This window comes from Lytechinus variegatus, chromosome 1, assembly GCF_018143015.1.
Source record: "Lytechinus variegatus isolate NC3 chromosome 1, Lvar_3.0, whole genome shotgun sequence".
Taxonomy (NCBI): Eukaryota; Metazoa; Echinodermata; class Echinoidea; order Temnopleuroida; family Toxopneustidae; genus Lytechinus; species Lytechinus variegatus.
Window position 1 is genome coordinate 55,144,655 of NC_054740.1, and position 26,045 is coordinate 55,170,699.

General features: G+C 35.7%; 2 protein-coding genes across 4 annotated transcripts; one reads left to right on the forward strand and one right to left on the reverse strand.

Moving 5' to 3' along the window:
- Positions 1 to 1,147: 1,147 nt before the first annotated feature.
- LOC121417292 (lipid droplet-associated hydrolase-like) lies at positions 1,148 to 9,503 on the reverse strand. 3 transcript variants are annotated; one of them, XM_041610961.1, is made up of 6 exons: positions 9,403 to 9,503; positions 8,629 to 8,834; positions 5,178 to 5,315; positions 3,627 to 3,737; positions 2,737 to 2,966; positions 1,148 to 1,481 (listed from the first exon to the last, which is right to left on the reverse strand). In XM_041610961.1, exons 2-6 carry the CDS (start codon positions 8,801 to 8,803, stop codon positions 1,149 to 1,151), a joined length of 987 nt encoding a protein of 328 aa, XP_041466895.1. In that variant the 5' UTR covers positions 8,804 to 8,834; positions 9,403 to 9,503; the 3' UTR covers position 1,148. The 3 variants fall into 3 exon arrangements, with proteins under 3 accessions (XP_041466895.1, XP_041466880.1, XP_041466888.1); XM_041610946.1 differs by having other exon boundaries at positions 3,627 to 3,743; XM_041610954.1 differs by having other exon boundaries at positions 3,627 to 3,743; positions 9,399 to 9,483.
- A 38-nt stretch (positions 9,504 to 9,541) lies between these two features.
- Positions 9,542 to 19,750, forward strand: LOC121417284 (ubiquinol-cytochrome-c reductase complex assembly factor 1-like). The gene is made up of 9 exons (XM_041610932.1): positions 9,542 to 9,890; positions 11,209 to 11,352; positions 12,661 to 12,765; positions 13,281 to 13,353; positions 14,214 to 14,271; positions 14,577 to 14,685; positions 15,185 to 15,262; positions 18,004 to 18,117; positions 19,472 to 19,750. Exons 1-9 carry the CDS (start codon positions 9,708 to 9,710, stop codon positions 19,637 to 19,639), a joined length of 1,032 nt encoding a protein of 343 aa, XP_041466866.1. The 5' UTR covers positions 9,542 to 9,707; the 3' UTR covers positions 19,640 to 19,750.
- Positions 19,751 to 26,045: the final 6,295 nt, after the last annotated feature.

Sequence of the window (26,045 nt, forward strand, 5' to 3'; positions counted from 1 at the left end):
CATACTTTGATCGTTATACAAAAAACAAGAGTGTCGCTAAGGCAAGCACATAATACGCCCTCCTGTAACATGGAAAATGGAGTTATTGGTCAAGCAAGAAAAGTTGTAGGTGGTGACTTCACCTTTGACCTTCTGACCTCAAAATCAATTGCTGGGATCTATGCTAACTATCATACACACCAAGTTAAATGAGCCTAGGTTTAATAAGTTTTACTACATTTATCACGTTAACAAGGAAAAGTTAACGGAAGAACAGACGGACGGACACCGAGCGTGATACCATAATACGTCTCATCTAGGACGGGCGTATAAAAACATTGTATACATATATCAGCACAGTATTCACATTCATCAGGTTTACAGTCATAATTGAAATTCATAGGCATCAGAGGTAGTTGTAGATGCTTCATATTATCACATCAATGTACATGCTCACTTTTCAAAAAAATAAAAGATCACCCTACAATCACCTTGGAGCGCACAAGCGTTGCTTGCTTTATGACGGTGTGTGAAGCTCAATGAGCAGTTTGGGACGAGGGTAGAGGTCTTGTCTTGGGTTAAGTTGGCATATGCAGACTTGTTGTACTCCGCCAACTTTATTGTTGAGTGTGAGATCATCGAGTAAGCAGGTCACTTACTAGGTTTTTGAGTGATTTTAGATTTGAAAGAGTCCAATAAGTTTATCAAAGTTGTGTCCGTGCCAGTCTTTAGTAGTTCGAGGTGGTTGCGCATCAAGGTTTTGCATTATTGCTGGTGATCTTTGCAACTGGGATTGATGTGGTTTTGGAGAGTGTAAGAGAAGGTTTGATGGGAGAGATGTTGTACGCTGATGACTTGGTTTTGATGAGTTTAAGTTCGAGGTGGGTGGTTTGAGGAGGAGGAAGGGACGGTCAAAGAAGATTATGGAAGAGGCAAGTTGAGCAGGAGGATTGGGTCAAGGATGGAAATGCACTGAATTGGGCAAAATTAAGGGACGGGGTAAGGGCAATTGCTACAAGATACACAAGACTCAGTGAGCAGCGCGGTCAAAAAATTTCACACAGAAGCGTAGTTTCAAAATTCATATAGGGGGTAAATTGGACCCCTCCCCCAGTTACCTTACGGTTAAATATATCAAGATATTCACTATTCTATTAAAAAGATATACATCATTGAATTTCCTGAATGGATGGACACGTCCAATTCCAAACCATATCGGCCATAAGCTCACTTGACTCCAAGCAGAAGGCATGCTGCAGACCACGCCGACATAACCGAACATCGCCCTCTGGGAATCGCCTGCGCATGTTCTCATAGTGGCTTCTCGGTGCCCAATTGTCCTTTGATCCGTAGTACATAATAAACTTGTCGAGGTGTTCCTGGATGGTCGAGTAGTCGGCGTCTAGAATTTCTTCCATTTCCGTGGCAGCCATGTACATGCAATTGTGGATGCGGGCTGGGTCGGTTAGCTGGTGTATCGCATGGAACGCACAATCCGGGATCTGTGTGTTAATATGAGAAGGTCAAAGGGTAATTCTGGGAGTAGTAGGCCCGTATTCTGAAGTCAGGTTTAACTAAGGCCATTGTCTAACTCTGTGTTCAAATTATGGGAAGCCAAAAGTATCACAATTTTTTATTAAGTTGTATGTTTCTTATGTTTACTGTACTCTTTCCTGATTCATCGATGGTGAAGACAATCATCTATTTATACTTCCTATAAAATTATGAATGGTTTGAGAGCCAAATGAGCTGAAATATGATATCTCTGTTAGTGATTTATGTAACAACTGGCTATCCATACCACAACTCCAAAGCTGAGTTTAAGTTGAACATGACTTCAGAATACAGGCCATAAAGTCAAAGCAGGCCTTTGCTGAATTGCCTAAGTGCAGAGGTGTGAATCATTTAAATAGTATTATTGATAGTTTGATGTCAGGTGATGTTAATCCAAACACTAATTAAACCTTGCTTTAAAGCCCAGTGTTGTGGTTGGTGTTTACTGTTACAATTACTGACTACGGTACCTTATTTTAAAGTGATCTTTTCACTTTTTTCATTTTAAAGATTTTCATTTTCGTTCTTGGAAATGGGCAAAACACCAATTCAAAATTTTCCAACGTATCATATGAACTATTCTAAAACTTGGAGATGTAAAACAAATGATTTCAATGACCATGTGTTTACAGCGAATTTGTACTACAATGCATGAACTCTGGATCCAGATGTACCCAGCATCACTATACATAGTGTGTATGTACAATGTATAGTGCTTAACAAAACTCTGTGTGTAGGATTTAGCCCAACAGAGGGCAGTCAACAGACTTTTCGAATTTGAGAAAACTGGCTACGAGCTAAATGCGTGTCAGAGACAGTTATCAAAATCTTCTCTCTCCGCGCCATCAACATCTGCGCACTTACGGCCTGGTTGGCTCCTACTGTGGGGCATTGGGCAGTAGGCCTATACCCAACGATGAAGAAAATCAGGCTAAAAAATTTTAAATTGAGGTTACTCGTCCTAACCCAAAGTAGAGATAATCAGGCTAAAACAATCAATTTTTTTTTAAATTGTAGTTTCTCATCCTATACATACATGGTGTGTTTTTTTTAGGACACAAACAACTCACACACATGTTTCATGTTAGTTTGAGATTGAGAATTTTTATCTAAAATCTGCTGCTCACACATTGAAATTATGCCTTTAATTCCAAAAGAGCTGAGTCTTAATTTCGACCCATCTCATAAGCTAAATTAACTCACTTTTCTGCCTCGAAACCACCATTGTACGAGTCTCCATTTGACCCAGTCAGAGAGGTAGTAGTTGATATATGACAGTGCTATGGCAGCCCACCTCAGGTAAACCACCATACTCCCTATCGTCCGCCCGTTTGGGGTGTCCCATATATGCTCCACAGTAGGGAACAGCAACACCGCCCTCAACAGGTTGAGTTTGGGCATGCGACGGATGAGGTCCACAATGATGTAGCATCCTGAGTTTTCAGAGAAATATCAATTAAGAAAGAAATGGAGAGAGTGCGAAAGAAGGTGGGAGTGTGAGAGAAAGAGAGAGAGAGAGAGACATGCATATTGATATTTTCAAAGTTAATCTTTCTTTTCACAAAAGTATTCAAGGAACTTTTTATCATGCACAAAGAGACAAAATATTAAGAAACAAAAAGATATACAATGAAATAAACAGAAAAAGAGAATGCAGGCATTGTGTGAAAATAACCTAAATGCAAAATAATTCCTATAGATCCCTAACAATTACAATGAAAATTGACGTTTGATTACCACATGCATTCTCTTGGGGTTTTTTTTTATTATTATTAACATGGAATTATTTTGAAATATTAACATGGAATTATTTTGAAATACATTTGTAAATTGATTAGAGGATTCTTAAAAAATCACTTTACTTTCCTTTATGTTTAAGCAGGCCTGAATTCATTATCATATGAAAAGGAAATCTAAGCAGTTATATTGACACAGAAATTTGAAAAGGCCCAAAAGATAATCATTTTTCTTCCTCTTTTTGACAAATATATCATACTTTCTTGTGAAAAGGAACCCTCAGAACAACAGCCATTTGGCTGAAAAGGAAAATCAAGCACATAAAATGCAAGGCTGGATTTCGACCATGTACTGACCTACTGAGTGACCTATCAGAATAAGCTTGACCCCTGGAGGAATGTAATCTTCGATGAAAGCCATTTTATGTTCTATCTGTTGCTGGAGATTATAAACTTCGTCATCACGGTCTGTTGCTTGAGGGAATGAAACAGAGAGAGAGACAATGAGGAATCTTCCTACTTACAATTAATTCATATAGCCTGTCTCTAGATTTGGTAAATCCATCAAAATGTGCAACTTCTGAAGGTTTCCATGGTGAAGAAAAAACGTGTAGTAGTAGGTTTTACAGTACACCATGTTTTTTTCGTAGGTAAGTGTTGGGTCTGAAAAGGACCACATTTGCACAAGTGTGTTCTTGACGTCTTCAGGAGATTTCATTCTCCTGAAGGTAAGAACATACTTCTCCTGGGGACGACAAGAACGCACTTGTCGAAACGTTGAGATTGGGTGTCCTTTACAGGACCAGCACTTGCCCGAGAAAGATACATGGTGTACCATGAAACCTACTACACCATCTAAATGTGACTGTGACGATTCCAATTCATTACTTCTTCTACTAGACGATATAAATACATATATATACCCAAAACAGTTAGGATGTGGAGCATATGAAAAGCATATTTATGAACTTTAGCAATTTTACATGAAAATAAATGTTGTTCGCGTGCCCGTTCTAAATAAACTATCTGCCAGGTTTTTGCATTTGACATTTGTAGTAATAATAGCATACATAAATAATGGGAATGATGGAAAATATTAATAAGGTGACCTAAAAAAAAATTGTAATTACAGAAGATATCAAGAAATAAAATGAAATAATTCATTAGCAAATGCTCTCATTACGAAAATTTCCCGTTTGATTCTCGACCTCACTTCGGACTGCAAACTGCGGTCGGATAACCCGTTTTTCGTTTGGAAACTCTCAAACAACATTTCCAACCCCGATAAACCCATCTTGGCCAGGTAATCCCCTTGTCTCAATTTCACCACCACGGGCCAGCCAAACGAGCGTTGAGCCAAGGACGAAATGATAAACAACAGCTGTGCTATTACGTAAGACTTGTCTGCCTGTAGAAGGATCTTCGGAATTAAATTATTGTATTCGATATTAATCACGTTTTCAAAGGCATATTACATTCAGACATCCAATACTAGTCCATTTTCAATTTCGAACGAAGAAAATCGACCTCGAAATGAGGAGAGGAAAGTAAGCGAATAAAAATGACGGCATGTTTTGCAGAAACCGAGCTCAGTGCTGTGCATGCATCCCGTCGTGTGTGGCCCCCTACTGTGACTGTATATGCCGGGCTCTTGCGTTATCTTCGGACCGACGTAAAGAAACAGGTGTTTTGAAACTTAAATTGCTTGCTTGGGGCATGTTAGGGTTTGTCGTATTTGGAGAAGAGAATTGATGAGAAGGGAAACCAGGGTATAGTGATCTCAAATGGAAGTTTTTCGTCATGCCTTTACCGATCCATTATCTACCATCATGATTAATATGAGCAATCACCATCTAATATCATTTTGCATTACCCTTCAGCCTACCCCCCCCATTCCTTGTACTGTACCTTTTAGTTTTTCCTGTAAGCTACATGGAACCTCACTATGCCCCGCATGAGATATTGCCCATGCAGGGATGGTGTAGCTGCTTGCCTTGTATAGCGTCTGACAGAATACCTCATAAAACTCTGCTACACCAGGATTGCCTGTGTAAATATGGCAAAGAAATTATCATTTATACAAGTATGTACATGTATCACTCTGCGTTTCATTTCAATATGCAGAAACAGATATGGCTTAATTCTCTTTTATATGATTAACACCACAAAGTTTAATCTTGAATAGAATGGGGAGTTGGTTATTTAGATTCTGTATTTCGATGGCCAAATAAATCTTCGTGGCAGAAAGGAACAAGGTATGAATATGAAAGAAATACACATTCACATACATAATGATATGAATAGTCATGACTCATAAACTGTCTAAGCATGACATACTGGACAATACATTGGACACAAAGATCTTATTATCATCTATGAAGGTAACATCGACCTAAATCATAACTCTACCAAAGGGCAGTTCCATAAAATATGTACATCCCACCCCATGTAGGTGAGACCTTCATACAATTTTCTGTCTCTGATTTCTGGTTCTTTTGACAGTCTGTAATGCTCTCAAAGGACCATGACTTGGTCAGTTTATGAAGTGAAGAAAGACTGGGGAAAAATGGGGTTCGGATGTACAAAAAAGGTTACTTATTTTACGGAATTGCCCAAAAATGCTCCCCCCCAAAAAAAAAAAACAGATATAATAAAATGAATAAATGAACATATCAAGAATATATAAATATTTAACAAATACATGAATGAAAAAATAAATTATGATAAATAAATAAGTACATAAATAAGTAAACAAATAAATGAATAAACAAATAAAATACATAAGAAAATAACAAAATAGTGAATGAATAAATAAATGTATGAATAAATAAATAAATAGATAAATGAAGATGACACCTATGATGTGAGACTTAAATATAATGATGCTACAATAAATTCTGACCCCCCCAAAAAAAAAAAATATATTTATATATATTTATATCAAATGTGATTTAATTTAGGTAAGTCCACCCAAAAAAAGTGGATTTGAATAAAGAAAAATCAAGGAAGCTTAATGCTGAAAAATTCATAAAAATTAGATGTAAAATAATGTCATAACTATATACGTTTTGCTTATTTCACAGGACATCCATACCATGGGTTGTGTGTAAATGAGAGAGTCAATATGTACATATTTAATTCGTAATTCTTGCAGAATTGACAATAAGGAGCTATTTTCATTGAAACACAATAATATTTTCACATTATAATGAGGGCAGGGTTGGCGATTTTTTTGATTTTTAAAAAAAAATAAAAAAAATCGGATTTATTTGATTTAAATCAGATTTTTTTTATTTAAATCAGATTTTTTTGATTTTTTAAAAGTTCCTTCGAAAAAAAGGGTAATTATCCCCCCCCCCCCCTTACTCTTACAATGACATCAATATTGATGTTATACATTTCACCCCTAATATTGTTCTTAACCACATATTTTGTAATTAAAATCCAGTAAAAATGGACAATTAAAAATAAATTTGAGGAATCATGTATCTGAACTTAATTCTATCATACATAGGCCTATGAAGGAATATTCCATAGGGAATTCCCAGTGAGTAGAGAAAATTCCCCTCTGGGATTTTTCATTCAAATATTTAAAAAATCCAAGAGAAAAAAATCCCTTATCAAAACTGCCAACAAACCCTTTGCCAATTACTAGTATTCATGTATATTGTAAGAGAAATAATTCAAATCAATGATTTTTTTTCAATTAGTCACAGCTTTACAATAGTCAAAGAGAGACTACAACTGTATATGTTTAGGATCTTTTTGATAAAAAGCTCTTCTCATGCTACAGATATAGATGCAAAACTCTCAGTTTTGGAGAACAATATAGGAGATAGCTTAGTCAAAGGGTGACTATACTACATTTTGTTACTGTGATTTTTTTACATTAATCTACAATTTTCATTCCCATATTCTCTACAAAAAAAATCTGTTTGATCCATGAAGTATGAAAAAGAATATACTTACTTTTAACTTAAAGGATAAAAACTGCAAAACTGCTTAAATTACAACATATGTATTACAAAAAGAAGTATTTTATTTTAAATGAGGCACAGCTTACAACTGCCAATGATTATAACTGAAGTACCTGCATCTTAACATTAAAATGCAGTGTTAAATGTTTATTCTGAGTTTTGCAAATTGTTGTTATAGAGCTCTTTCCATTATTACATGCAGATACAAAACTTCCATTATTTGTAGCACTGAACATAAAATGGGCTGCAGTGACTTAATTTAAAAGGTTTATAAGAGAAAGCTTATGACTGTACTATATTATTTATGTTAATGTGATTTTTATAATTATGTTATTTAAAACATCAAATGTATGATAAATGTAACAATACGAAATAAGAGGCATGTTAAATATGTTGATTACATGCAGGTATCATTTTTTTTATTTTACATGACAGAAGTCGTTATGTGTAGGCGAAGGATCAAAACTGGAAAACTGCCAACAAACCTTTTCTCATTGACTTTTATATATTATATATTTTTTTTACAAACTGCTCTCTGAAAAGTTGGATTATGTGAAAACTTTATGTTAAGAAAGAAATTGACTAATAATAACTGACAAAGAATGTAAAATTTCAGAAGAAAAACTCGACATAATTTACAAAAAATGAGTACCTATTGACAACATACATCTGTAGTTTTTAAGGAATTACCTGATTTTATTGATTTGATTTTAATTTGTTTTAAGTAGATATGAAGACTTTGTTGATCTTTTATTGATATAAAGTTAATTCAAAGTTTTTCAGTTGACTTGAAGAATTAAAACTGCATTGAACAAATACTTTGTCCATGATTTGTACATTTTTCAATGGAAGTGATTTAAATCAATGATTTTTTTAAAAAAATCATGGTGATTTAAATCGCGATTTAAATCACGATTTAAATCAACGTGATTTAAATCCGCCAACCCTGAATGAGGAGAAAGCATTTTTTGATCTTTTTTTACATAAAATAAAAAAAAAATCAGTTAGTGGCTATGGATGTGTTTGATGTCACCATTCCCAACCTCATATTGAAAATAATTTACATAGAACTATTTTTTAGTGAAATCAAGCATAACTTTCTGAAAAATTCACATTCGATTTTGCTCTTACTCTTTCCATTCTGATTTAAATCAAGTTTTTGTTGAAATAGAATTGCCCTAAAAATCAAAGAAAATTTCAGAATGAACTTAAAGAATATGAAGATAAGATTTATAATTTTATGATATTAAACACCAACAAAAATAGAAAGTAAAATAAGAAAATAACATCAAAGTCATAGTCAATCACAAATTCTAAGTGACAGTCATGCAAGTATCTGTTGAAGTTCTTTATTACTTTTTATAATAATCAAATGAAGTTACCTGGAATGACTAGGAAGAGAACTTTGGGAAAAACACCATTGCTGGTTTCTGAGAACTCTCCTCCAACCTTAATTAGTCTGGTTGGCATCTCATCTATAAGGATGTCTTCTATCATGACAGGAGGATCTTCTTCGCATGAAACCCCAGATGATGAAATGGAAGATGTTGTTGCCATCTTGATTATTCTTCATTCAATCAAGTGTTCACTAAAATAGTAAAAAAAAAGTGAGGAGCTATTCTAAATAAAGTATAGCAACGATCAGACAATATCAACACTTACTGTACCCAGTTGTTGTGTGTCCGGACGATCAATTTTAGAAAGTCATTTGGAAAAATCTACAAGGGAAGTTTTATCAATTTTTGGTACAAAATGTCAGGAAATATTATAGAGAACAAAATAGAAGATGATTATAACTATTGAATTCGTATTTTTAGTGTAAATCTAATCAAAAGAAAAAAAAGGCTTCAGAAATATAAAGTGTCCGGACACCCAACCCCCCCCCCCCATCCTACTATATAAATCATTTAACATTGTTCAAAATAGATATTAAATTCAAATCCCAAGCCCTAAAAGTCCCCGCCAAGTAACACTATCATGACTTCTTCAAAGTTATAGATTTAATTTTACTAATACAAAACATGACACAATTATCAATAGGTGGTACGCAATGAATAAGAAGCTCTGTTCCAGTTAATAAATATCATCACCAGTCATTCCAACCAAAAAACCTCTTCCCTTGAAAATGTTTAATATGTAATGGCGAACTAACATACTGTATCGTCTCTATTTCTGTTCACCGTGGCAGTGGTGACAAATCGACAGCAAGGCCAAGGAAAAAGGTTGTTGAGAGGCCAAATCACAGCTTACCACCAGCTGATATGATTACGTAACACTTGCGCATTGATCTTATGCAACTTTTGATGTCTGAAAATGCCGATGTCCGTGCCGTGAAACCGGTCAAAAATTGTATATTTATCACGCCAAAACAACAGTTGATTGATCCTAGTAAAGTGAAGATTTAAGCACAGGAGGTTAGATGTGATTTCAGTCCATCTTGAAGCGAATTTTTACTTCAATAATGCTTAATTTTGCGGGACAACCGGGCCGATTTGCTCCGAGTTTGGGAAGACTTGTCAGCCGCTCAAGCACATTCAGCAGTTCAGTCTCAGCCAGCGCTTCCCCGTTCATCCCTATCCAGGGACCGTTCGCCCAAGCTTCCAGCCCTGTCCGTGGTCTTTGGTTTTCATGCTCTCGTTACTTGGTAAGAAAATTTACATCTTTGTAGATGTAAAGTTAAGAAAGTCGTTTTTTTATTGGACCATATCTCACTGTTTAATATGTAAATTAATACTTACTAGACCTGGACTATAGTTATAGAATAGTTATAAAATATTGCCTAATATGTATCGAAAAAAGAAAAAGATGATATTGATAATTGTGATTTTATAACTAATTCGTAATTAAAAGAAAGGTGTTTTTGTTAGTTTAAATGAGTAGGCCCACACTATACCTCACTCTTGTAAATATTTATTTATGTACATGTACCATATATACATACAGTTGCCTATGGGGAAGTCACCAAACGATGGATGCTGGATACTCAGCACTTGGCATCCAATCCATACAGCAAGGCTCGACATTAGCGGTGGCCCGGGGCCACCAAAAATTCATCTCGGGCAACCATTATTGAAAATATGTTAAGTTTTGGTGGCCCGAATCGGGCAACCAATAATTTTCAAAGTAGCGCAATTTTTCTCCCGATTTTGCATGCATTTATCAACTTTCTACAGTTCAAATTGCAAGTAAATTTGTCATGCGCCTTTACAACAAATCGACAATACACCACATGTGGTATGTTCTTATTTATGAAGAAGAGGAAGTTGAGCAATGTCTTGCAAGAATGAAGTTGAAATGTCAAAGCTTTTGACACAAACACTCAACTCTCCTATTTGTTCTCACTTTTTCTCTTTTTCTTTTCTCTTCATTTCCTCTTTCTTTCCCCTATTTTTTCTTACTTTCATAAATTTCAGTGAATTGAGAACTGCTGTTGCAGCAGTCTGTGAAACTATTGAGAAATACATTGAAAGTGCTTCTAGATTCTGTGGGAATGCAGAAATTAGTTCAGAGCAAGACAACATTTTTTCTAATATCCTAAATATAGCTATCTTTAATGAATTCGAGCTGATTAGAGTACAATGCAACAATATCTCATGACTCTGTATTCACTTCCAAATTCTTTCTCCTCTTAAGGTTGGCCAGATGACATGCACATTAAAATCAAATAAGTCAAACTGTAGTAATTTGTTTGTGAAAGAATTGGTACCTTATCTTGGTTTTACATAATCATAAAGTCCCTTTGGAAGTTTATAGAAATTAGGCTAAATGTTAAAAAATATGTCTGAGCTTCACAAGACATGACTGTTATTATAAATTAATTTGTCAGTCTTAAATGATTATTTTGTAGATAAGCAAGTATTATATTTGGTTAATTGTAGTTTAATTGTAATTGTACTAAAAAAAAAACATGTTTGAAAATATGAATAAAAATTAAAATGTGATTTTTTTTAATGTTTCAACAGCATTGTACTGAGAGACCCCTGATAAGCAGAGTAGAAGCATCATCGTCACTTCTCAACTTCTGCCGAGTGCCGTGTCTGTCCTTGGACCACTGTGCATCTCAATCATGTCATCAAAGATTCTTAGGAACATCAAGCCCTTACAATGTAAATATTCACTCAGGGGGAAATTCACCCTGACAAAGGCCTAGTGATAAAAGCATAGACGTTTAAGAATAATATCAGTCAAGGTTTAACCAAAATCCTTCAGAGAATTATTATAGGATAGTTTTGAATTTTTGAAATTTGAATATTGTGGTGTCATATGCAAGGGGGTGTGACTTAAGCTTTTTGTGTAGGCCTAATTTTAATAATTGTACAAATACTTAGGATTTTTTTTTTTGGCTGAAATTCAACATTTTCATTTGAGCTCTCTCACACCCCTGAACTTGGAATCAGCTGCTCCATAGTGCTTTATTATAAATTCAAAAAATTCCCATTAATGGTTCATAATGTCTGAAAATATTTGAATTATAGAATATGTATTATCTTAATATCTGATGATATTAAGAATGCAAAGTTAAACCATTTTCGATATTTTGTGAAAATTGTCTTTTAATATGGAATTCATATCACATCACAGATAATAAGCAAAGACGAGAAAACTATCTACCATTTGATAATTATTAATTGAATTAGCGATTATAACACTCTATGGATGGCAGCGATCAGAGAAACACTAAAGTTCCATCTCTGTGAGTGATGGTTGATGGGGGAAACTACATTTTATCATGTGATTGACTTTTGACCAATCCTACATTACGATTCTCAGTATGCATTTTGAATATAATGCCCAATAGAAAAAAAAATCTTAAAAATACATGTAGAAGGTATTCAAAATCAATGCAGTTAGGCTGTAGAGCACTTTGAAGATTACTTATTACAAAAGAAGTAGAATGCATGAAAGATTACTCACAAACTCTACGAATACTCTGGGAATGTCCTGCTTGTTCTTCACCCAAGGAACTCTGGCCCGCTTTGCGTGTAATACTAGGTAGACATGTGTACTCTCCAAAATGGGGTAGAATATGGTCGAATAAGGCACAAACTGGACCCTCAAAAAGAGGAAAAGTTCTGTCTTTTTCGTTCTCCTTCTTTAAAAATTGAAAACAAAATACCAAGAAAGAACACGACATAGAGGTCTTACTTGTCTTTTTTTTTGATGGTCCAGTTTGTCCCTCGATGTCAGGATTATGTGTCACGATAGACCTTCGTCCATATAGTTGAGGTAAGTGCATAATTTATTTTCCCCTTTTATTTGGAGTGCTATTGCGACGTTATTCTACCCCACTTTGGAGGGTACCCATGTCTGCCTAGTATTACACAGACGAGTCCCTGAGTTAGCTTGTTCTGTAATATAAAGAATAAGGCTAAAGCTGTTTTTACAATCTACTCTTCTCTTTTTTTTCTCTCCAGGCATTGACCAAGAAGTCTACTCTACTACCGGAGGAGAAACCAGGAATAATGACTCGAATGTTAGATTCAGTTGGGATAAGTGGGAATTTCAGATTCAACAGATTTGTGAGTTCCTTTCTCTCCAGCTGTCAATTTTATGTAATGTTGACAGTTTTATTGTTTAAATGGATGACTTGATTTTTGTTCTTATGACGATTGCTCCTGACTCAATTTCTTGTATTAAAAAGACATACATTGTAAACCTGTATATTGATGTCCTGATTAACTTGCTAGCTAAAATGATGGGAAGCTGAAAATATTGACAGAAAAATTGTGAGTGACTGACATTATCAACTCTCTCATTTGCATATCACTGTGTTGTACTTGTGCATATAACTGTTTTGTAAAAATTAAGCAAAATTTGTAAATGTTATAATTTCTTTTTTCACATCCAAATTTTTCAGCATTATGTTTGTTTGATTTTTCTCTTTTTATTCAAAGCAACATTTTTCTGAGGTTGACTTGACCTACAACAAAATGAGCTCTATTTTGCAATACTGTACCCATTGAAAATGTGTAAAAAAAAAAGTCATGCTGCGAGAGCTGTTCTAATGTCAGTTTTATTTTCATTATTTTCACAGAAAATGAGAGTTGCTGGACTTAATATGTATCAAGCTTGTGCTGATGGCTATAATTTTGAAACATTCTTTAGAGGTGAGTAAAGCTTATTTGAAGTTTCAGTAAATCCCCCTAAGAATTTGTCTCCATTGACCATTTCAATTTATAGCTCTCTTGAATGTCTATGCCCTATAATATTCGTGAGAGGTGAGTAAAGTTAAGGCTTTTCTTCAGTTTTGGTAAATCCCCCAAGTACATGTCTCTATTCTGGATAATATATAGATTACATGAATGTGCCTGCCCTATGACAGTTAATAATGTAGAGGGTATGAAATAAAAATGTATCTTATTAGATATATTTAATGATTTAAAGAAAGTATCAAATAGTACTAAAGATAAGCAGCTGTAGTTTCATAAAAAAAGCAATTTCATGAGGAAGTCTTTAAAAGCCAGGTTAATTGTCACCATGTCACTGTAGATCTAGATCGGATTCACTTACACATGGAGGTAAAAAAGGATGGAGTGGTAACGAATTGCAAATTAATTCATGTAGCTTTCAATTTCTAAAGAAGTACAAATGAATACACAGGTGCACTGTAGCCCTTCGTGGCAACCTGTATTGTTGCCAGTTTCATGGAAAATATTGAAAAAGTGTGATTTGTGTTGAAATTTGGTAATTGGGAATTTCCTTTTTTATTTGAATACGAATTGTGAATTTTAAACGCATGATGACATATATCTCCAAACCTTATTGAGCCCTGGGATTGGGCGAAAATCTGAATTTGACTATTTCCAAATTAACACTTAAATATTTCACACATTTCCACATTACAAAAATTATTGATAAGTTTGGGGGAATATATCGATTGTTACCACAACTTGCACTTACGTTTAAGTGAGTACGGTTGATAATTGATTCTTGACCATTTTGTCTATGTTTTTTGTTCAACCCACAGCATGCAACATGCCTGATACTCTTTTTTCATGGTTCTTAATCATGGAGCTTCATGTATGGTAAGTTAACCAGTTAAAAAATGAAATTTCATTCAATCTTTTATTCTCTTTCTCCAAATCACCTACCAATTTGTCAAATTAAAGAGCTGGAGAATATGTTTGTGTAATGGTGCAATCTTTTGTTACTTCCTCAGTAAAATGAATGGACACACTCGGCCTCACTTTGGACTAATAGCTACATCAAATATACAGGGAAACAAATGTATTTCCCATAAATTCTCCAACAATAACTATTTGGTACTGCTTGGTCTAATGGCATGATATATTGGATGTGTTTTTTTTTTTCATTTTTGTTCTGTTTATAGGATGTGCATGGTGAGATTAAAGCAAGAAGGCCGTGAAGGGAAGTACATGACTCACTATCTTATCCTGTCAATGTGGCATGATATTCAAGCTCGAGGGAAGCTCATGGGGGTTAGTATACTCATCTCTTCTTGCTCACTTAGAGGGGTGCTGTGGCCGAGTGGATAAGTCTCTGGACCTTGGACCACAAGGTCCAGGGTTCAATTCTCACCACAGCACTCATCCTTTGCTTATGTACATTTGCCACTCTCTATATAGGTGAATAAATGGGTACCTGGGAGGAAGGAATTCCTTTAATGCTTAAGTGTTGAGCAGGGTAGACATGCTAAAGCCGGGTTATAGTAAGCAGCACTTAAAAACATTGTATTAAGTTCTATGTAATTATTGCAGGTTATTATTATTATTAGTGGCAATTTTCTCTTTTCAGGGTAGATGAGATATATACATGTAGGTCAGTGCAAATGGATGCAGCCCATATACTTAAAAACCACTCCCCCAACCACAGAAAATATATAAATTGCTGAAATGAAATAGAAATTGAAATTATTTCCAATTCCATGGATAAGGTATCAAAGGTTCTAAAATTGAGAATCTTTTTTTTTCTTCTTAGATTCCATCAGTTAAGATGAAGGAGAGTTTGTCTAAGATGGTGGAGCAGTTCAATGGCGCCCTCTTTGCCTATGATGAGGTAAGAATAAAACTATATCTTATCTAGGCCCCGTCTTACGATGGGTTACGATTGATCCAATCAATCTTAACTGAATGGCAATCCATCCATACCATAATTTCTTCTCCAGGAAATTTGCACAATCTTCTAACTAAAAAAAAGAGAATCACACTGAATTTTCAAGAGAATGATGAATGTATGAATAAACATCCAATCTAGAAAGTATTTTGAACTAACTAGCATTTTAGATTTTGATTTTGCTGGCCGTCCATAGTTGTGGTTGATTGGATCAATCGCAACTCTTTGTAATACAGGGCCCTGAACAAAGAATCATGTTGATAAAATAACACCAGTTACTTGAATTAAAAGCATGAAATTATTTCTGTCCATAGGGATGTTTCATAGAGGTATAAGCATGACTAGAAATGGCACGTGAATTTCCAGTTGCCTATGGTGTGTAACGTATCACCACATTGGTCATATCATGCGGAGATAACATTAATTACCTTGCAGTCACCAATGAAATCGCATGTTAGATACCGTTTTTTTGTTGCATTGAAGCAAGACTTAAGTTACACTTTTCTCATTGTAAAATCCCCCAGAACTTTGTTGCATAAAAGTTACTGGTATGGTAACTACCATGGTAACACTGATCAACTGCCAATCAAAATCAAGGATTCCGTGCAAGTTACCATTGTATGGCAAAGTTACCATAATGGTAGCTTTTATGCAATGGGACCAAGATCAATTTGAAAAGAACTTGTTAGTTTGCAGTCCTAGGTCTCGCATCGTTTATCAATTTGTGTTTGGACCATATATTTACATACTGAATTTATCAAGTAAAAAATCAACTTTGAATCTGGTTGTATCCTGTGAAAAGAGATGGCTGGATTTATCTTCCACTAGCAGCAATCTCTTATCTCCTCTGCCCATTTCGATGCATTCCCATCTAAGCCTGAGTCGAATCGATTTTAAAATCGGTGTTCGATCGATGTCATCGAACACCGGTGCAGATTTTGCAAAATCGGTGCATCGAAAAAAAAAAAAAATACGTCGGCCGGCCGATTCGTTTGGATCACACAATCAATCATCAAAATATCAGTAATGTCCAACTTGAAGTTTATTTCGATCATACTTCGAGTCTTACTCGTCTGCTCGTGCTGAGATAATTTATGCACGATGAATTCATGAATGGAAGTCATGGCCATCGATCGTGCATGCGCAGTACTGTTCTTTAATCAAACCAGAAAATGGCCGGAGATTGACGCGATCAACGTAAAATAAATCTTGCTTTCATGAACAATATTAATATCATGACCACAGAACATTATTTAATCGTAATATTTAACAATAATTTGCATATGATAATCATTAATATGAATTTAGAGCTTGATGTGAAACGTTTGTATTTCGTTTCAATTTTCAATGGCGGACATCTCATGACGATCGACTTGAGTCGAGAGAGTGCACTTGTCTAAAAAAAAATAATTATCACATCAGGATTGATTCTCGAACATTGCCTACATTCAAAAACTCTTTTCAAGATCGTAATATAACCATATAATAACATTTTACATGACAAAACAGAGAAAATTGCGTTTGATATTTTTTTCCCATCAATTTGAAGCTAGTTTGTGCCCAACTTTGGGCTCTGATTTCATGAATGGAAAATATGTCATACGTCATCGAACACGCATGCGCATTGTGCTTCTTTTCTCGGAGCTCGGAGAAGACGTCCAGAGATGGAATAACAAAAGAAATAATGCCAGTATTAATTCTTCCATTAGTTCCATATGAACATAACATACTTTGCTGACATCGTCAATATTCTTAGTATGACCATAAAATCTTGTCAAATCGTAATAATTTATATGAATTTAGGGCTCGATTCGAAACATTCGTATTTATTTCGATCGCATGCTCAATATTATTGTGTCAAAAAAAAATGGATTGTCATCATCAGGATTAATTCTCGAACATCGTCATAACTCATATTCCACAATCTTTCCTCACAATCGTTATATCAGCATTGAATAGCAATTCAAATGACCATCCAGAGAAAATTACGTATTTATTCGCATAAATTTATTTGGAACTCATTTTGGAGCCAACTACACAATCTCAGGCAAGTTATAGCGCTCTCCGTTGGTTGCACTTTTTTGCTGGCGCTGACAAGCACGCCAGTCGTTTCGGGAGAGTGAGTGTACGGGGCTGCGGACGGGGCTGGTGAATGCGAGTCTGGACTGCGAATGCTAGTTGACCGAAAATCATTCGGATCGACTCTGCGTGATTCATGTCTTTATTATTGTTTCACTGTAAACTTATATGTTGTCATCTGCAAATATCATTGTTGAAGATATTTTGGGAAGAATTCTGCATTGGTCCCCGGCCTTTTTTTGTGTGTTTTGTGGTCATGGAAAATAAACGAACTTTGCTCTGTCATCTGCGCTGCTTGTGCAACGCTCACCCGGCTAACGCCAGCGCATACCGTCAGTGCGTAGTGCATGCATAGCGCATCGACGCGATGGCCGGAGCAAATTTTTTCCCGCCTTCAATATTCGATGCATCGATGTTCGATCGAATTAAAGCTGTCGAACACCGGTTTTCAAAATAATCGATATGACTCAGGCTTATTCCCATCCTCAGCCCAAGAACCCTCCTACTCTTGTCCTTCACTTGCTCCCTCTATGTCTTCTTTGGTCGTACTTTCCTTGATCCTCCTAGATGTACTTTGATGGATTCTAATTCTCTCTCTCTTATAGGGATTACTGTCAAATGACAAGGTATTAGCAGCTGCATTGTGGAGGAACCTTTTCCTTCGAAACTGTGATGATCCAGAGCGATTGGCTAATATGGTTGAATATGTCAGGCAACAGGTAACTATACTCCTCATCAACGATGCCACCCACCTACACCCCCCCCCAAACACACCCTTACACCGTCACTATGTCAGGCAACAGGTATCAATGCAACAATCCTCATCAAGAATACCTTTTACCACTCACACACACACAGTCAATATGTCAGACAATACATACCAATTTAATCATTCTCCTCATCAAGAATACCCTCTTCTACCCACTCACACACAGTCATTTTGTCATGCAACAGGTACCAATCTAACCTTTCTCACCATCAAGAATACCCTCTACCACCCACCCGCACACAGTCACTATGTCATGCAACAGGTATTAGTGCAACAATCCTCATCAAGAATACCTTCTACCACTCACACACAGTCAATATGTCAGGCAATAGATACCAATTTAATCATTCTTCTCATCAGGAATACCCTCTACTGCACATACAAACTCACACAGTCACTTTTTCAGCTAACAGCTAATAATCTTATCACTCTCCTTATCAAGAATACCCTCTTCCACCCTCTCTCACTCACCCCTACACACAGTCAATATGTCAGGTTACAGGTACCAATCTAACCATTCCTTCATCAAAAATACCCTCTACCACCCACAAACACACACACACACACAAAGTCACTATGTCAGCTAAAATCTAATCACTCTCACCAAGAATACCCTCTACCACCCTCATTCACACTCACACACAGTGAATATGTCAGGCAACAGCTACCAATCTAACCATTATCCTCATCAGGAATACCCTCTACCACACACACACACACACACACACACACACACACACACACACACACACACCCACATACTATGTCAGACAACTGGTACCAATCTATTTATTATCCTCATTAGGAATACCCTCTACCACCCTAACTCACCCACACACACAGTCAGTTTGTCAGACAACATCTAACCATTCTCTTCAAGAATAACCTCTACCATCCTTATTCCCCCCCTTCCCCATGCATACATAATTCATTGCTATTACAAATGATGCTTAATTTAGAATTATCTAATTTAACAAAAATTAGGAAAATTAAATTGCCACCAAAATTTCCAAAACCAATTAAATGTAGATCTGGATAGAGATAAGTCAACTGGGCATCCATAGCCTTGGTCATTTTTTGGCCTTGGACTATTAAGTTATTCAATGGGTAAAGATATTTTATATTCCACTGTCACAAGTGAACACTGCTGCTGCTATATCGAATTGCATAAATGCTGGTGAGACTACCAGGGGCATTTTACTTGTTTTTTCTATGTATCGCATCCAAACATGCCATTTTATGTTTCACTTGTGACTCGGTTAACTTTTACAATGTTACATTGTCTTGGTTTCCACTCCTGACAGGTCCAATACCTTGACAGTCTGGACAGCAGTAAACTTCTCCAGGTTGGTCGGATCAAATGGCAACCTTACACTGGTGGGATACCAGACTCTGATGAACCGCTCCCGAAAGCTGCCTCCATTGAAGATGAACTCAACATCCCTGAGGTGGACAAAGTGCCAGTTTCATGAGAGTCTACCGTACTCTCTGATTGTAATATTTGATTCATTGCTTGGTCACACCAATTTTCATTGAGGACCTACTCGGGAGATTGTAGACTCCAAAAGCTTTGTGATGTTGATAAAGTACCAGCTTCACAAGTGTCTACTTACTCGTTTGCACCAGTTTCACGAGGACATACTGGGGATATTGCAGACTCTAAAAGCTGCCTCTACTGAATTCAATATACCCGAGGTTGATAAAGTAACAGTTTCATTAGGACCTACAGGGGATATTGCAGACTCTAAAAGCTGCCTCAATCAAAAGATGAACTCAAAGATACTTGAGGTTGACAAAGTACCAATTTCATGAGTATCTTCTCTCATTGTACTATTTGATTGGTCATACCAGTTTCTGGAGGATACATTAGGGGTAGACCAGACTTAGGTGAACCATTCTCCGAAGCCACCTTCATTGGAGATGAATTCAGTGTACCAGAGATCAACAAAAACATGAGTACCTAGTCTTTTTATGCTTTCTGAATGAATACTTTGCTTAGAAAGAGCTGTGATTAAGGTTATAGATTCTGCTGTGGACACCAGTAAGACCCTTGCTTTACTTCCTACCACTCTTATAGCAAAGTCGGTGTGATTAAATATGTATATTGGAGAATGTGATTGAAATTAAAATATGATTTTGGACTACTTTACCATGTTCAATAAGTTCATTTTGTGTCCCCTCCATTCAAGTATTTATTTATAACGTGAAATTGGAAAGACCTACAGGTTTAATAGATAACCAAACTTGCCCCGTGTTCCTGTTAAATAGGTACATCCTTGTTGGGGGAAAAGGGAACATCCCTATTTGGGGAAAAAGAAAATTGTCATTTCACTCCATGTTTTCCTTTTTCTCTGAAAAAGCATCTGTAGCATTGAATAAGAAATTTAAGAATTTCTGGTAGTTTATTAGTGTTTTGTTCCTATTTCTTGACCATCATTATCCGCAGGTATGGACTACATGATAGTCTCCATCTCTCCATAATTCTTAGAATTATGACAAAAAACACAATACCTTAGATACATGTATTCAGGTTGCAAGATAGGCGAATCAGTTATACTGGGAGGAGAGACCTGTGGGTAGTAATGATTTAGTATGCTTTTCACTTCTTGGTTATGGCAGACACCAATTAAAAGTTTTGAGTACATGTATATGGCTGTCATGCCTATGTTGATTACAAGAATTTGTTGTGCTCCTCTACTTTCTAATTCAGAAAAATCACGGCTTTTTGGCAATTGTTTTGAAGTTCATCTTATTCTCGATATAACTATATTATGGATGCGGGTGTTGTCTGCACATCATTAATCCATCTGTATTCGTTTTTCTTTTAATCTCACTCTCCGATAGGCTGACAGTGAATAATCTATCAAGCCATACCTGCATTATGCATGGTCTTAAAATTGGTTTGATAACAATAACAAATGATATAGACTTAACATGCCTATCTGTATTTTGTCAAGTCACGATAAATAATGAAAGTCAATGAGTGAATGTGTTTTTGCCATTCACTTTGTTTGAAAATTTCATTATTTGTTATATGCCAATCTCTGGACTTTTCGACAAATTTGTTGAACGATATATATATTCTCCTGTGATTGTTGAATAAAAAATTTGAAGTTTCCAATTGTTTGAATGGTATTTTCTTTTTTATTTCTGTATTAATGTGTTCTGTCCTCCAAAGGTCACCTGAAAATGATTCTTTTCGAGCTGTCCGTTCTTGGCACTTCTTTTCTCACAACTTAGAGCTTGGCTCATGTATGAATGCTAGAGTGGTGATTATGTGTGGTTTTGAGTAGATGAGTAATTTTGGAGGAGTTAAGCTTTCAGAGCTAAATTCCACTAAAAAATCATTATTTACAGTTTCAAAAAAAAGTGGAAATATCAATACGGTTGTGTGTTTGAATCCCACTGCAGGCTAGCATCCTTTGGCAAGGCATAAATCCCACTTTTGCACACTCCACCCAGGTGTTAAATGCATGGCTGTACACTTGAATTTTTTTGCAGGGGGGGGCAAGGACCCATTAATCTTTCAGAAAAAAAACTTGGAAGCCAGGGAGCAAAGGGACCAAGCTTGTCTTGGGGATGTTATTGCATTTTAAAGTGAAATTGATGGATTTTGTGCACACTTTGTTGTTGGTTTTTTTTTGGGGGGGGAAGCAACCACGGTTGTACACAGCAGGGGGGGCAACTGCCCCCCTCCAGCATATTACCATGGGTACCCCGTAGGATATGAAAGCCCCTGTAGTATGTATGCCTATCAATTGAGTCTTGGAATTCTTGTTGGAATGCTCCCGAGGGAGTGGAGAAAGGGCATACATGTACATTGTGTGCTGGCATGCCTTGATCGATCCTCAAACTCAATAGGCTTCCTGGGATCCACACACACACCATATTCTATGAGCCTAGGTTAAGTCAAACTGAGGTTATCGCTTATACAAGGAAAAGTGAACAGACCGACGGACACTGAGAGTGATACCATAATACCTCTCGTCTAGGACGGGCATGTGAAAATATTAATACCTGGAAACGTCAATAAAACCAATAGGACCTCAAGTAATAAAAAAGCTGAGAAGAACTGACCTAAAAAATGAGAATATGAGTGAAAAGAAATATATACAACTGATTTTCCTTTGAAGCTGTCCTCATAGAATTTTATTTGAATTAATCCTGTCAAAGACGGAGAACAATGTTCATAGAATTGATTCGCCCTTGAAATATACAAATTCCCACACTTAGAATACAAAATATTATGACAGGAATTCAATTTCATTAACAATGAAAAATACACAACAATCGGTTATGAGATTAGTGGAATTATCATAATAACAAATTGATGGAATTACAATAAATAGATTGAAAATCAATAAAATATCAATCACTCACCACAATGATATGGAACCTAGTATTTGAATCTTTTTGAAAAATCATTTATCATTCTCTGAGCTATATCATGCTCCTTAAGTCTACACTTCAAAGAGCAAAACAATTATATTACTCTGGTAATGAAGAGAACAATACTATACCAAGGGAGGTGTTTCACACAGATTCAAGTCGTACTTGCATGCATTAAATGCAAAGAGGACATGCACTACTGCATAATAACCTTTTCCACATGTACCTCACACCAATGCACACATGGTGCCGTGTGAACTTTGCATTTCATGCTTAAACAATCCACCGTTTCCCTCCCTGAAAATAATCAAGTACAGATGAATTCATGACCCAGCGCACAAAGAGTAAATAAATAAGATTGCGCGTAATATATCATGTACACGTCAGAATTTAGGTGTGACTATTAAAGTCATACTAAAATCTCTGAAATATCCCCCAATTTGTTTTCAAACTCTCCTAAAAAGTTGTAAGTTGTCTAAGATTTTATCACCATAGCAAGATAAGGGAATTCAAAATTTCAATGCAAGCATTGATGGTATCATAAAGTGAAATACAAGAACTAATGCAAGGTGGATCGATTAGAAATTGTTCTGTATAACAAATTAAATAATGAATTACATGAGGTACAGTATAGTGTAAGGGCTATCCAAGTGGTCTACCTGATTGTTACTCTCGGGCATAATGTATGAGCAAACCTTAACCCTAAAAAGACGTGGGGGGGGCTGATTCAGCCCCCCCTCGACATTTTTCGCGATAAATCCGCTGCGCAAATTTTTTTGACCGCGTCGCTCACTGACTTTTTACTTTCAAGTCTCACGCAACTTTTGAGACCAAAATTGTGACCCCCGGGTACGCGGTTCAAAAATTACGCAACATTTCGTAAGTGCATGCAGACCCAAAATTACTCAAAAACGTGAATTTGTGTACAAATCCAATGCAAATAGTGTTCTTAGCCAAAATTCATAAATGTTTCATTATTTTTCCTTTTACTGCTTAAAATCAATTAATTTTATCTTGTTTATGGTCAAAATAAAGTCCCCGACAATTTCCATTGAAAAAACAATAAAAAACAAAAAGTCGAAAAACAAAGAAATACATAAGAAATTTAGAAAACAATAGAATACATAAGAAAATAAATTTGATTTTGAAATTTTTTTAAAATCTATTTGATCAGATGCCTATCTAGAGTAAGTGAAACAAAAATGAGCATTTCAGGGGCATTATTTTATTAATTAGAGCAACTTATGATTTTACGCATAAATTAGCATAATTAATGAGACATGAGATTTTTTGCCGAATTTGATGTCATAGTTTTGTAGATAATGCCATGGGTAATGCGTGTGCCAATTTTCGTCGCGATCGCGCGATCAACGGCCGAGATCATAAGGGGGGGCTGAATCAGCCCCCCCCCCAGTCTTTTTAGGCGTCGAAATAGCCCAGTCTATTTAGGGTTAAAAGACAAATTCCCCTTAACAAATAAGTTGATTTCAATAAAAAATAGAAAAATTTTAACAAACATACCACTATGCCTGATTAACTTCAGACATAAAATGTTTCCTATGTAATTGGTTATATACCAGCTTGGCATTATACCTGCAGTAAACTGTTCTACCGAGTTCCTATGGAGTTACAATCACAGAACAGAAAAACTAGAAGCACATCCTGTTAACATCTCTTTATGAGGACTGAGCGAGAGTCATAAACATACACACTCATAGTTTGGATGACATCATTAAACAGCAACGTGTGACAGGGCCTAAGTTACAATGCATCTCAATGCATCACTTTTTTCATCTGTTTATTAGTCTTCTCTGCCCATATACAATGTAGATTGTACCTGCAAATTAATATGCCAATTTTAAATTCTCTCAAAGAGTTGTTTGATAATGCTTCAGAACAATTTAAAGCTGACATAGAATAAAAAACTGTAATTCTACAATTAAACAAGCAAGAATACAAGGGAGAAATATGAATAAAACATTCATAAATCTAAGTCAGGTATTTATTTTTAAAAAAAAAGCCTAAGATAATTTATTTAAGTGTCGAGTAAGTATTCAATTTTTTTTTTAACAGTCATTCAGGTGTACATGTATGAAATGTTCAATATTTTCTTTCCATTTATTAGAAAATCAATATATAAGTGCATTATACTGGGGTGAGGTATTCAAAATCAAATAACAAGACAGACCCTCTAAATACATGTATAGTCTATTAAAACATGCACATCTGGCAATTAATTTCTGAAAAACATTGCAAACTGTTCTTTCAATTTCATCACGTTGTGGCAAAATGTATAACATTACTTGCAATCAGGGCTGCATGATTGACATAATACAAAATCACAGTATTTTGAGGGCATTGTGGATGAAAAAAGATTTCAAGGTTATTTGCAATGCACATGTAAATAATACTATTTTGATTTTTTTTATACTGGAGGTTACCTAAAAGAATCAAAATAGTATTATTTGCAATGCACATGTAAATAAAACTATTTTGGATTCTTTTAAGGTAACCAGCAGCATGAAAGGACAGAAGAAAAACTACGAAGAATGAATATTTCTGATATTCGTGGAACATATCTGAGTATTCTCACCAGCTGAAAAACCAAGGTGATAAATCATCCCCTGATTAAATAATCGTCAACCATTGTCAAATGATGTTCAGAAACCATCTCTTTTTCATAAAAGTTACCATTATGGTTTAAACTTGGCCTGCAACTGTAACTTACGTGGAATTTCGATTGTCTGATGATCAGCGTTACCATTGGGTTGCAAAATTACCATAACAGTAACTTTTATGCAACAGAGCCCAGGTGCAACAGATGAGGCAGGAATGATTCGGGTTGAACTTTTCACAGCCTTTTATGCCTCAATTCTTGGCAAATTTGACAGTGTAATGGTGGTAATTACTGGGTTTCATGACCTTGCTTTACCGTAACATTTCAAGGCAGACATCAAACATACCAAACCTTATTCTATTCTACAATGCAGTATCACGAGATATATCCTATAATATGGACCCAATATCATCTTTTCATTGAAGTTTTAACGTATCAATATTTTGTATCATTTACCACATCGTACAGCCCGACTAGAAGTTTAAACAGGTCAGTTTTTAACATATCCACTGCGATTGACCCCATCAACCACAACTATGGAAAGCCAGCTACCCCAACATCTACAATGCATGTTTGTTTAAAATGTTATCACGATAAACATATACTAATACATTCACTGTTGCCTTGACAAATTGCTGTGCTCTTTGCTTTGCTTACAAAAGAGCTTCATGCAAAATTTTGGTGGGAAATTATCACATTGATGGATATCCATATAGTTGAGATTGGTTGAATCAATCGCAACTCTTTGTAAGACGGGACCCTGGAATTCAATTCGAATTACATACTCGGTCTAACATAATGAGTGAAATAGTATCCAAAAATAGATTCAAAGGCAAGATGAAGATAGAGATATGAGGAAAGAGAGAGATTGA